Source organism: Manis javanica, chromosome 6 (genome assembly GCF_040802235.1).
Source record: "Manis javanica isolate MJ-LG chromosome 6, MJ_LKY, whole genome shotgun sequence".
Taxonomy (NCBI): Eukaryota; Metazoa; Chordata; class Mammalia; order Pholidota; family Manidae; genus Manis; species Manis javanica.
The window spans coordinates 128589416-128603356 of NC_133161.1; the positions used below are offsets into that span (position 1 = coordinate 128589416).

The 13941-nt window shown below is 40.7% G+C and overlaps 1 protein-coding gene across 1 annotated transcript in view; it reads left to right on the plus strand.

Moving 5' to 3' along the window:
* GLB1L3 (galactosidase beta 1 like 3) overlaps nucleotides 1-12628 on the plus strand; it is a 30185-nt gene extending 17557 nt beyond the window's left edge. The window contains 13 exon segments of the mRNA XM_037013754.2: nucleotides 2242-2317; nucleotides 3853-3990; nucleotides 4580-4660; nucleotides 5330-5386; nucleotides 5389-5426; nucleotides 6256-6396; nucleotides 6696-6767; nucleotides 7443-7521; nucleotides 7963-8050; nucleotides 8381-8492; nucleotides 12171-12284; nucleotides 12416-12432; nucleotides 12434-12628. Coding sequence (XP_036869649.2) covers nucleotides 2242-2317; nucleotides 3853-3990; nucleotides 4580-4660; nucleotides 5330-5386; nucleotides 5389-5426; nucleotides 6256-6396; nucleotides 6696-6767; nucleotides 7443-7521; nucleotides 7963-8050; nucleotides 8381-8492; nucleotides 12171-12284; nucleotides 12416-12432; nucleotides 12434-12479 — 1059 coding nt within the window. The 3' untranslated portion in view covers nucleotides 12480-12628.
* Nucleotides 12629-13941: the final 1313 nt, after the last annotated feature.

Below are 13941 nucleotides of genomic sequence, written 5' to 3' on the forward strand. Positions count from 1 at the left end.
TCTCACCGACGCACATGGTTACTGCTTCCTCTGCTTAACACGCTTTCCTGGTTTTCCTCTGTGCCGAGAATAATACTCCAACCTGTGCTTCGGGCCGCAAGGCCTGGTGACCCCACCTACCCTTCGTTCTGAGGAGACACAATTCAACCCATAACAGAATATTACTGAGGATTCTTCACAGTTTCCCCCTCAGGACATTTGTTTGGATTTGTGGAGATAAAACCTGCATAAAGGTGTAATGCCCACCACATCTGGGCCCCCAGGGTCTTCACGCTCTCATTCTAGCCCAAAATATTTTTCTATGTGTCCTTTGGAAGCATCTTTAAAAATGCAATGAGAAATGTGTGAAGATAAGAGAAAAACATTCAGGATGATATTATCGTTATATCTGCTTAGGAGTCACTCGTTTAAGGGTGTTCAGTAGATTCTTTGCCTTTTTTCTCTAAAGGTTTATTGTTATTTTTTGGTGGTGTTTTTTTCTCTGGCTTTTTAAAATTGAGGGATAATTGACAAATTACATTAGTTCTAGGTGTACAACATCATAATTCAAAATTTGTATATATTGTGAAATGATCACATTGTCTAGTTAACATCCATCACCACAGAAGTTACAATTTTTTCTTCGTATGTTGAGAACTTTTAAGATCTGTCCTTATAGTAACTTTCAAATATGCAATGTATTACCAACTATAGTCACCCTGCTGACATTACATCTCTATGACTTACTTGTTCTATAGTTGGAAGTTTGTGCCTTTTGACTCCCTTCACCCATTTTGTCCATCCCCATTCCCTGCCTCTGGTAACCACCAAATGTTCTCTGGGTCTTGCTGCTGTTGTTTATAGATTCCACATATAAGTGAGATCATATGGTATTTGTTTCTCTGTCTGATTTATTTCATTTAGCATAATGCCCTCAAGGTCCATCCATGTTGTTGCAAATGGCAAAGTTGCATTCTTTTTATGGCTGAATAATACCCCACTGTGTGTGTGTGTGTGTGTGTGTGTGAGAGAGAGAGAGACAGAGAGACAGAGAGACAGAGACAGAGAGAGACATCATTATCCATTCATCCATCAATGGGCAATTAGGTTATTTTCATATCTTGGCTGTCATAAATAATGTTGCAATGAACATGGAGTTGCATATATCTTCTCAAGCTAGTATTTTAATTTCTTCACATAAATACCCAGAAGTGAAATTGCTGGATCATATAGTAGTTCTATTTTTAAATTTCTGAGGAAACTACAAACTATTTTTGGTAGTAGCTCCACCAATTTACATTTCTACCAACAGTGCACAAGTGTTCCCTTTCCTCCACATCCTCATCAATACTTGTTATTTCATGTCTTTTTGGTAAGAGTCATTCTAACAGCTATGAGGTAATGTCTCACTGTGGTTTTGATTTTGCACCTCCCTGAGGATTAGTGATGTTGAGCATTTTTTCAAGTGTCTGTTGGTCATCTATATGTTGGCCATCCCATTTCTTTGGAAAAAAATGTCTATTCAGTTCTTCTGCCCACTTAAAAATTATATTGCTAGTTTTTTGCTAGTGAGTTGAATGAATTATTTGTATGTTTTTGGATATTAACCTATTGTCAGATAATTGATTTTCAAATATTTTCTCCCATTCAGTAGGTTGCCTGTTGATTTTGTTGATGGTTTTCTCTTTTTTTTCTAGGACCCTTGTATTTTTTTCTAATGTTGATGTTTTGTTTGCCATGAAGAAACTTTTTAGTTTGATATAGTCCCACTTACTTATCTTTTTCTTTTGTTGCCTCTGCTTTTGACATCAGGTCAAAAATCATTGACCAAAGACTGGTATCAAGGAGCTTATAGCTTGCATTTTCTTCTAGGAGTTTTGAGCTGTGGCTCTGCCTTTACCTGCAGTGTGAGCCTCAGTTTCTGCAAGAGGAATTGCAGTCAGGTCCTTGTGTATCCATAGCCAGTTCTTTCAACCCCAGCCTCACCTATGGAAAGACTGTTGAAATTATCAGTATCCAGGTTGAGCAGAGAGGCACATAGAACTGGAAGGGTCTGGAGATCATGACTGTTTTAAAGGAGTGGAGGAACCAAGGCTTTGGATGATGGCAAAGGTGTAGTGAGTCGGGGAGTTAGGGTTGATTAGGTAAAACTGAAACGCATGAGTTCCAAAAATTCTCATCTGTTGTATTCAGTTTTTCTGATTTTCTTTTTGACTTTTGTCAGACTTACTATTTGATTTGGTTTGTTTCTGGGGGAATAAGCCCATTATGATTATGGAATACTGGGTTGTCTGGTTTGACACAGGGGGAGGTAAACACATGGTTAGTAATGCAGAAAGTAAGTGTTTTGCAGTATTTGACCCTATGTTATGGGTCATTCACACATTTCTCTGCCTATTAAACAGTTCATTCAGCCACAGCTATTCATTCAACCCTTATTATGTACAGGGAGTTGGCTAGGCCTGAGGATGCTCTGGTGAATAAATATTACCTGGTTCCTACCCTGATAGAACTTGTAACTGAGTGGAGGTGACAGATATTTAAGAAGTACATCAACAATAGGGTTCTACATGTTGCAAGTGCTTTGTAACAGGTGCAGTGGTAAAAGAGACGGGGACAGACCTGCAGAAGTCAGGCAAGGTGGTCCTGGACTAGCCTCTGTGAAGGTGACATCTGCAGAAGGACATGAATTTACTAAAAGTCCTGATCGTCTCTGGAAGGTGCCCAGGCCTTCCTATGGAGTTGTCAGCTCAGGAGTGATAATTATCAGGGGATGACAGGCCATGGTGGTTGAGAAGGTAGATCCTGAAGCCAAAGAGACCAGGATTTCAATCCCAGCTCTGCAGCACTGGCCTTGTGGACTGAGGAAGCTTTCCTTCACTTCCAAGTCTCAGTGCCCTCATCTAAAAATTGGGATTCTTATATAACCCACATCATATGGTTGTTCTGAGGATTAAATGCAGCAATCCATGCAAACTACTCACAATAATGCCTGCAGATGTTATTGGCTTAATAAAAGTATTTTTTTACTAAAGATATTTTGCTATCACTCTTACAAAAACAAGCACACTTATACCTGAAATAAAGAAAACCACTAAAAGTACTGGGTAACTGAGAAGAGCCTGCTTTGGCTTGAAAAATAGGGAAAGAGAAAAGATACCAAGACCCAACGTGCACAACAGTTTTCTGATCACTGTGTGTCAGTCATTATACCACATTTCCTACACGTATTTTCTCATCAGTGAATTCTATCATTCCTAGGATGTAGTAGGCGCTAGGACTTTCATTTAACAGTTAAGGAAGCCACAGCTCCGAGAGAGAAAACAGGCAGTCCAAGTCATAGGCATAGTAAGGAGCACAGCCCAGGATCAAATCACACATCTAACTTACTGACTTTGAGCCATTTTGTTCCCTATCCTGGCCCTTGGAAAGATGATCATGCCTGTTAAATCATGGTGACAAAATGAGATTTTCTGTAGGTAAACGCTGAGGACAGCCCCTGGTGGACCTCTGCAGTTATACTAGGAGGTGGTAATGAGGGTATACTAATCACTTGTACAATTTCAAAAAATTTAATGAACATTAGATATTTAAGTGACATAAGGGTTCTTAGGCTATTAACAGATGTAGTTTGACATCAAATGGTGTCTATACTCTGGGAAAAATAACCTCAATACAGGCTCTTGTTATTGACGAGACTTGGTTTCCTAGAGTAGTTCTGGCCAATTCTGTCTCTTTTCTGGTTAGAATCTTAGTGAAGTTTGAAGGCAAAACAATCAATTGTGGGGTGGGGTTCGAATAACATTTCACCAGAGACTTCTGTCCTCTCTTAATTTGTAATTTTCTCTATGTCCTCATCTTCCTCCTCTACAGATGTTGAAAAAATTGAGTCTTAATTTATCAAATTTGAGATCTCCTTCAATGTCTATATGTTTCATCATGGAACCAACTTCGGTTTCATAAGTGGAGCCATAAATTTTAGGAATTACAGAGGCTTTGTCACTAGCTGTGGTGAGTATTTGCTGGTACGGTCACCTCCCTGCATAGGTGGTGCTGAGCTCTGTAGAGGAGGCTCCGGAAGCATGTTCTGGCATCACTGGGTTCTTGGCCTGTAATCTATGGGACACCGGGGATTCTCCTCTCTATTTTCCTTGCTCCTGTGATGTTCCTAATACCCGCAGCAGACTGCCATTGCTGTAGATAGGGCTTGCCGGGACCTGGAGCCCTGCATCCTTCATCATGTACACTGACCGCTTGCGGTGAACCTTCTAAGAGAGACAGAATACAAGTGGTGATTGCCATGCAGGCCTTGGTGGCGCAGTGGGGCATGTAGATGGAGGAAAGAAGGGAGTGTCCATTAGAAAGTGAAACAGAGGAACAAGGCCTTCATGGCAGCCTCAGGTCCCCAGGCAGGCTGGGGGGGCTGCTGCTAGTCTGGCTTTATGTCCCCACATTTCAGCCCGGGACCCACCATCCCAGAAGAGGGTAGAGGTGCTTCTGTCACCCTCTGGTGACCCTGGCCCATCTCATGCCAGAAGTGCTGCATCAGGCCCGCTGTGCAGGGTGGCCTGGCTAGTGACAGAGCCCTGGTGTCTCGCAGACTATGACACTGTGCTGATGGAGGCCAGGGACTACATAGAAAAATTCTTCAAGCTTCGAAAACTCTTTGCATCCATCTTAAGTTCTCAGCAACCATTTCACTCTGAGAGATGGCCCTCCTTGTGAAGTGGAAGGGTGGGAATGGGAAGGTTTCCTCTATGGGCAGAAGCTAAATGGAGTGCAAGCGCCAGGGCAATCTTACACCCAAATTCTTGTTTTCTCATCTGTGAGCTGTATGGTTTTGCATGAGTGTTTTTAAACCCTTTAAGTCTCAATTCCTTCACTGAAGCATGAAGACGATACTAGTCTTAATGATTGTACAGGTTCAGTAAATTACTACGTGTAAAGCTCTAGTATGACGTATGACATGATACTCATGTATACAATATAAAAGTCATTCTGTTTACTTTCATTTATTGAAATAAAGTTAGCTAACCATCTTCTGTGTGCTGGAAAGTAGGCAATCTGGGATTGCCAAAAGGCGTGAGACAGAGTCCCTGCTTCCTAAGGGCCCTCAGCCTGTGTGCCTGACATGACCCCTGAGGGTCTGTGTGTCTCCATTTTCTGTGCATATGAAATGATTCCAGCTTAGTTATTGCTGGATTTTCATCACTCTTGAAGAAGTATACCCATGTGCTGGGATAGAACCCAGTTCTCCAGGTGGATACAAGATTCCTGAAGGATGCAGAGGCTTGGGGAAGGCAGTAGTTATTTCAGGCACTTCTTGCCCCATTGCCCACTTTCACTGCAGCAACTCCCCTGCCTCCCTTACCTGAGCCTACTGCCAAGGCTATGTATCTTGCTGCGAGACTGTCCCACTGTGGGATGTCTTACGCTACTTAAATGAGGTGGGGATGACCTGGGCACTGTAATAGGGGTTGGCAATTGGAAACATGAGGGAGAAGGCCTGAGGCTATGGAAAGGAGATTCCTTCAGGGGCTTTTTATGGGGAAGTGTGAAAATAATCCTCTATATTCTGCCCAAATTTAGAATTAAGGGGCAAGAACCACAAGCTCCTTTGGTGGACTGTATACCGTTAGAATTGAAGAATGACTGGGGGTGGGAAGCAGCAGGATATCAGAGGCTCCTGTGTCCCAGCCGAGATGAACCCACATGGTAGATGCTCTCATGTGGGGTTCATGACCCATATGGGCAGGCTGCTGAGCTAGGACCTCATCATCTGAGTTTCTGAGTCCTCTTTACTGTCAGTGAGGCCAAAGGACTGAACTTGTATGGGTCCTGGTTCTCTGTTTAAAATTAGACTACCTGTTTTATTTTGAAGAAAAGGTGAGGATATTGAATTCATGTTGAGGTCTTGAATTCATATTGGTTTCACCTCCACTATCATTGTTTTAAATAAAAACTGTGACCATCAAATTGTAGGTGCTACATGAAAGTTTGCCCCATGCATATTCCCTTACGTAACTTCAGTTATGTTAGAACACATATTTACTCTGCTGATTCTCATCTTCACAGCCACTGTTCCCTCCACCAGGCCTCACATCCCTGAGTTTCCTGCTCAGTGGATATTTAAGTGCAAGAAAATGATCACACAGCATCTGGTTCATCCAAAGAAGTCTTGGGGACCATTAGGAGGCACAACAAAAGATGACAAGGGCCTTAGGAAGAAGGTTTCCTGGTTTCCAGAGCCCTGGCTCCTGTTTGCGTCCCTCACAGCCAGTCATATCCAGAACACCGGTCCACACGGAGAACCTTCCCATAAACAATGGTGATGGTCAGTCCTACGGACTCGTGCTGTATGAGACATCCATCTGCTCTGGGGGTCGGCTCCGGGCTGATGCTCAAGACACGGCACAGGTAGGGGTCAGCAGGCTGTCTGTAGAGGTAAGCAGAACATTTAGCCTAATCTGCTATTAGGGAGGTAATCAGTCACTGGTCAAACTTTACTATAAACACCTACTATGTGTCAGGTATTGGGGATAGAAAGTCGAACCAAATAGACCTGCTTATGCCTCTTGGGACCTCCCAGGCAGCGTCTAGCCATCTGTGAGTACCAAGGCTATTCCTTCCTTCATAATGATCTCCCCAAACCTGAGCCTCTCATCTCCCTCCTTTCAGGTGGGCATATCAGTCTGACTCTGGCTTTTCTTTTGCAGGTCTTTTTGAATGAGACAAGTATAGGAATTCTGGGTGACCATACTCCTAACTTGAGCATTCCTAAAATCAAGGTATATAATTCAAGAGTGTTGCCCTAGACCTCCAGCTCCGTGCAAACAGCCTGGTCCTGAGACAGACCACTTCCTCTGACCTCCATTACTGTTAGGTGCTGCTCATCATGTTGGGTCCCAGCAGGAAGTGCTGAGGTCTTTCAAAGAAATCACATCTCCCTGGCCCAGGCTATTAGCTGCAGCAGGCAGTTATCAGCCCCTAGTCAGGTCTGACCAGTCTCCGGGATTTCCCTGAGTCTCTGCATCCCCTGAAGCAGAGCAGTCCTCAGGGAATGAGGATATCCATCTGCTCCAGGGGTCGGCTCTGGGCTGATGTTCAAGACACGGCACAGGTAGGAGTCAGCAGGCTGTCTGTGGAGGTCCTCAGCAACCACTTCACTCTGAGGGATGGCCCTGCTCATGGAAGTAGAAGGGTGGGAATGGGAAGGTTTCCTCTATGGGCAGAAGCTAAATGGAGTCTAAGAGCCAGGGCAACCTTACACCCAAATTCTTGTTTTCTCACCTGCAAGCTGTATGGTTGAGTGAGAATGGGACAGGAATACACAGGGTCCTCTGAGAAAGGACTGCTGGGCCCTGGAGCCTCCCCTTCTCCCATCGCATGAACACGTTCTGCAATAGACTCTGTAGTAAAATGCCTGGCCATGCGGTCTCTGTGAACTGGTCTATCCCAAGCAGGAATGTCAACTTCTAAGGATCCTGGTGGAGAATCAAGGAAGAATCAGTTTTTCTTGGAAAATTCAACATGAGCAGAAAGGTGGGGTCTAGGCCTTAGAAATAGGCTATAATCTGGTTATTTGGTATTCAATGGTTATTTGGGCCTTTGTATCAGGGCTGTGTTGGGAGTGTGTGAGGAAAAAATGAGCCCTCCAGGCAGCGGGATCCCTAGTTCCTAGGACTGAAGATGCAGACTGCTTCCTACGGTTCCCCAGGGCAGGAACACGGAGCAGTTATGCAGTGCCTGGCTTGTCCCGAAGCAGGCCCAGTCTCCTTGTAGGGATTGCAGGGAAAGTTCAGATATTCAGTGGGGGACTTTCTTGGTAGCATGGGAACATGCATCAGGAAACATTCAGTCATAGCGGGGCAGATGGGTTTGCCTCCCTGCTGAGCACCCGGCATAAGGTGTACAGCCCTGCATTTTTGTCTCCCACTCTGGAGCCTACCCAGTCCCGCCCATTCTCTTTGCTCCCATCTGCAGAAGTAACTGGCTCTGTTACCATCAGTGACATTCCCCTGGTGGGCTTCACCATCTATTCTCTGGAAATGAAGCCAGACTTCTTCAAGAGGTATGCTCCATCTTCCACCCAATACAGACTTCGAGGAATCAGGGAACTCAGAGATTTCAAACTCTTCACTTTGAGACAAAGAGCCAAGATTCAGAGCACCGAGGTGATTTACTCTAGATTGCAGAGTGCTTCAGAATCAGGGATAGAGCCCTCGAGCCAGTCTCCTGATGCCAGTTTTAACGCCCCTAGTTGCATACATCTCACTGAGACAGCATTCTGTCCCTTCGTGGGAAAATCTGGGGTCAACACTGGGGGCACTGGGGAGGGTCAAATCTGGGGGCTGCAGGTGGGAAGGGCTTCCCCTCCCTCAATGCGTGGCCCTCCTTGCAGGCTTCGTTCTGCCACCTGGAAGCCTGCACCAAATAGCGATGTGGGCCCTGCCTTCTGCCTTGGTACCTTGAATGCTGGCTCTTCTCCCAAGGATACCTTCCTGAATCTAACGGTGAGTGAGCCGCCCTCTTCTGCGGTGCTTTATGTCCCAGCCACCTGCTGTTTTTTTAAAAGCCTTGAAGCAAATCCATGGCTGTCCTGGCAGGAACACTTCCCTTTCTTCCTTTCTTGCTCTTCCTCTCTTCCAACCAAGCTTTTCAACAATTCTGAATCTGCCTGATTTATCATTGTTTAAAAAGAATGTGTCAAAGGAAAAATCAAAACAAGACGTAGAGAGCAAAGCCTGGACATTCTCCTTCAAATCCACCCCATCCCATTCCCCTCTTCTTCACAGAACCAAGCATAACCAACAGTTTGTATGATTTCATACATAACTTTGCCTAAACACATACAAAATTACTTTTTACACTAATGGGATCATTCCATAAACTGTATTCTGCCACTTGCTTTTCTGGAGGGTCATTATTACCTAGTATATCTTTCTATGTGTAAACACACATAGAGATAATATAAATACTTATAAAATATGGATTATAGATCAGTAAATTATCACAAAATGAATGCCATACAACTACCACTGAGATCAAGTATTGTCAGCACCCCTCTTAATTACTACCCCCCCTTCTCCCTAAGATGCAGCTCTACCTTGACTTCTAACACTCTAACTCATTGCCTCCTTTTTTTGGCTTCATGTAAATTCAGTTATATGATATATGGCTTCTTTTGTTCAACACTGTGAGATTCAACCATTACGTGATATTGTGGTAATTTGTTCATTTTCATTGTTGTATAGATTCCATTTTGTGAATATGCTATCCTTTATTTAACCATCCCACTGTCGACAGATATTTGTATTATTTCCAGTGTTTGGCTATTGTAAATAAGACTTCTTTTGTATTTATGTTCATGATTAAGGTATCTTGGTCAGGTTTTGATACCAACAGTTAAGGCCCTCATAAATGACTTGGGAAGTTGAGTTTATACTAGACTGATATTACTTCTTAAATATTTGGTAGCTTTCATAGTGGAACCATCCAGGGACAGCATTTTCTATGTGGGAAAGTTTGTAAGTATGGATTAAATTCCTTCACAATTAAAGTACTGAGATTTTGTTTCTTTAGAAGTTAGTTTTGATCAAGTAGATTTTTCTGGAGATTTTTTCCATTTCCTTTACATTTACAAAGGCATTGCATTTAAATTGCTTATTTTTAATGTCTCCTTTATCTATAGTAACATCTCTTTTTCCTTGGTGAGTCTCATAGAATATTACCAACTCATTAATCTTTCAAAGAATGAATGTTTGGTTGCGACTGTTATTATATTATGTATTTCTTTTCTGTTTAATTTCTGCCATTATATTATTTTGTTTATGCTTTTTATCTTAGGAGTTACCGACTTTTTTTATAATCTCTTGAGACAGGTGCTTAGGTAACTGATTTTTAATCTCCATTATTTTTTATTTTATAAATGTAGGCTATTATTTTGCATTTTAGCATGAATTTGGTTGCATTCCATAAGTTAAAAAAATTTATTTAGGTGAAATAGACATATCATACAATTAACCATTTTAAAGTGAACAATTCGGTGGCATTCACTACACTCACAATGTGTGCAACTATTTCTTCTATCTAGTGCCAAGTCATTTATTTATATCACTCTAAAAGGAAACCTTATATTCATTAAGCAGTTACATCTCCATCTTCCTCTCCTTTCAGCTCCTGGTAAGCAATAATCTCTCTGTGTCTATGGATTTGCCTGTTTTGGATATGTATTCTGTATGTTTCTAAATGTTTTATTTTCATCACCAATGAATTCAAATATATTTTAACTTCTTTATAATTTTTTCTTTTGCCTATGGATTATTTAGAAGTGTATTTCTTAATTTCCAAATATTTAAATATTTTATAGGAATCTTGTTACCAATCTCTTGTTTAATTGCACTGTGGTCTGAGAACTTAAAAATATGTTCACACTTGTTTAGTCCAACATAGGATCAAATTTGTAAAGATTCTAATGCATATTTGAAAGAATATATGTATTCTGCATGTGTTAGATAATGTTCTATATATGTTAATTCAATTTTGTTAACCATGTTTCAAATGTTTTCATGTCTTTATTGATTCCTATTGGCTTTATCTATTAGTTATTGAAACACTGCACAAAAAATTTCCACTATGGCTGTTAATTTTTTTTTTTTTGCCTGTTATTTTGTCAATTTTGCTTATATATTTATGCCTATACTTTTAGCTTGTCTATCTATACATTCAGGGTAAATGAAGAATTTTATTATCAGTAAATGTTCCTCCTTATCACTACTAATGCTTCTTGCTATAATGTCAAATTGTTCTGACATTAATAGAGCTGTAGCAACTTTTATTTGTTATATATTTTCCCATTGTCTTTCTTTTATTTTTCAATGCTTTCATATTTTAAATAATTTTCTTATAAATATCCTATAACTGCTTTGTCCCCTAAAACTCAGTCCCATACTCTTTGTCTTTTAACTGTAGTATTTTAGAGACTCCAATTTTGTGTTATCCATTTTGCTCTATCCCTTTGTGTCTTCTGGCTTGTGTGTTCCTCATTCTTGTTTCCTCTAAACTAAATTTTGGAAAATTTCTTCTTTCCTATTACTTAGTTTACTAAGTCTCTATTTAACTATATTTTCTAATCTGCTGTGAAAAAATATGTGTTAAATTCTTGATTTTAATTATTATAATTTTTAGTTCTAGGATTTTCATTCTATAAGTTTAGCCATTTTTATAGTTCCATTTCTCTGTTAAAATTCTAAGTCTTGTCATTTATATCTTTGAATATACTAATTTATTAGGCATAGTTATTTTAAAGCTTGTGACATAAATCCATTATCTGTATCACCTGTGCATCTATTTTTATTGCCTTTCATTTTGTTGGCTTTTAATTGTATTGTCTTTTTCTCACCATCTGCTTGATTATTTTTGATTGAGTGTCATATATTACATGTGAGAAATACTAGAAATAATTCAAGGCCTAAGATGACAGAGGATTTACACCCATCTCTTTAGGTGATTAGGGACACTAGTAATCACCTTACCACAGTTACAAGCACTGAAATGCTTTGAATTAAGGCTTCCATCCAATGACTGAACTCTTTCTAGTTCACTCTGCTTCTAGGGTGTGGCCCCTCATGGTACCAACCCAGAGTGTAGATTATTTAATAAGGTTCCCTGGTATCTAACTTTTGTTCTCCTAAACTTATGAGGGGACAAATATTCTGCCCAGCTTCCCAGCCTCCTCTTCCAAAGTAAGAGATGCCTCTAGTGGACAGACTACCTCAATGTCTTTTTGTTTCTCAGTTTTCTTCTCCAAGATCTTGGTTCTATAATTCTTCATTGCATTGCAGGCATATTTTTAAAACTTGTGCAGCCTTTAAAGCTGTTGTCTGCAGCAGTGATCCTCTCTATTACCTAGTACTTATTTCTGGAAGCAGAAGAACTGCTTTTTAAAAAACCATAGCATTCTACATCACAGGGCAGGAATAGTAGTAGCATTAGCACTAAAGGTTGGGTTATGTTTTCCTTTTGTCAGCACAGCTGGGCAGAACCTCTCAAGCAGACCAGGTTCTGAATTCACTCCCTCTTTCAGTGCCATGAAGCCTCTCAGTCTTCCTTTCTCTCTGCCAGGTGCCTTAGGTTTTACGTTGCCAGTATGAATCTGTTCTCATGTCTCAAGCCTCTTCCATCCCTTCCAGAATTGGGATTATGGATTTGTGTTCAAGGGACGTAACCTTGGGCGCTACTGGAATATTGGACCTCAGGAAACACTTTACCTTCCTGGTGCCTGGCTTCACCCAGAAGATAATGAGGCAAGTCACCACCACTCCTGCTTTACATCTCTCATGAACATTCAGATCTGCCTTCACCCCCAGAATGTCTTTCTCATCCTGTACTGAAGAGGCTTACCCTTTCTTACTGTCAAGCCCTATTTTCTTCCTAGATCATCCTGTTTGAGAAAAAGAAGTGGTTCATACATTGAAACTGCAGGTGAGCCCAAGCTGTGAGACTGTGTTACAACATATGTCTTGGATTGTTGGAGTTCATCTAAAAGTAGGAGGAAGATTTATGTCAACAAATTCAAACACAGTGTTGTCTACAACAGTGAAAATGTGAAAATTACCTAAAATATTAACAGGGAAATTGTTATGTTTATTATAGCATGATCTATATGCCTATTTTTAGGCTTTAAAGTCTTCAAAATCTTTAATGCCTGATTTATGTAGTTAAATGTTTCATTCTTAGCAGGTCCTTATTCTTTAGCCAAATGTGCTTTTAGGCAAATATGAATAAAATAAAAACAATTTTATCTCTGTCTTTCCATGCTTAGTTGGGGGTAAAAGGAGGTCCTGGCATAAGAGAAAGAATGCCAGGGAGGGCACTGTCCAAGGCAAACTCCTGGTGTGTGTGTGTGTGTGTGTGTGTGTGTGTGTAGGAGGTGAGATCCATTTGGGCATTTCCCAGCAGTCTGTGTCTCAAGGTGGCCTGGTGAGTCTCATGCAGTCAGAGAAGGAAGAGCAATGTGGTTGTTTGGTTGTGACATGACTGACAGCAAAGTCTGGCATAGAAGACTCTGTTTTATTACTCCTGAGCTATCTGGGTGTAGTCAAAGCTCTTGCTGATGGTGGGCAGATATTAGTGAGGTAAGCCACACAGCATGGGTAACCCAACCAATTTTCTCAAATGGCACCATTGGAAACTAATCACATTATTATAATCAAAATAGAACACTTTAGCCTAAATGCAGACCATTGCACTATAACAAAATATTACCAAAATATTATAGTGTCTAGGGGCTTCCAATAATTTAGCAAATAATCTGATTTCTAAAGGGAGGAAGGAACCTTCCTGTTTGGGATGATGACAAAGGGGTCAGATCATCTTCTCTCTACTGTATCTTTCCTCTAATCTGTATAGATGGTCACTGAAAGAGAACTCTATCATGTACCTACTATACATAGGACTTTATTATATCTATGCAATACCTACATAAAGGTTATTCTCTGGGGCTTTCTACTCTAACCCCTGAAATTTATGCATAAACTATAGTCTAAGGGAGAAAAACAGAAATAATAATCATGAAGATTATGAGTATGTATTACATTTCAGGTACAATATATATATATACATATATAAAACACCACTTCTAACCTTAACCATTAACACTTAGCCACTTCTAACCATTAACAAGTATGTGACACATCCATTTTCTAATGGAAAAATCAAGATTCAAAGAAATGTCTGAATACGTGTGCTTCTGCTTCACACCTCTTTTGTAGTTATACCTCAGCTCCACACCTGTGTCAGTCTTTCCAAATATGAGCGCAACAATACTATACAGAAGATGTAATAACTTTCAGTGTGCTTGGAGAAAAATGCTCACAGCTTAGAATTCTTCACCCAGCAAAACTGTCTTTCAGGAAAAAAGAAAAAAAACAAACTACAGACCTTCCAGACAAAGGCCAAGAA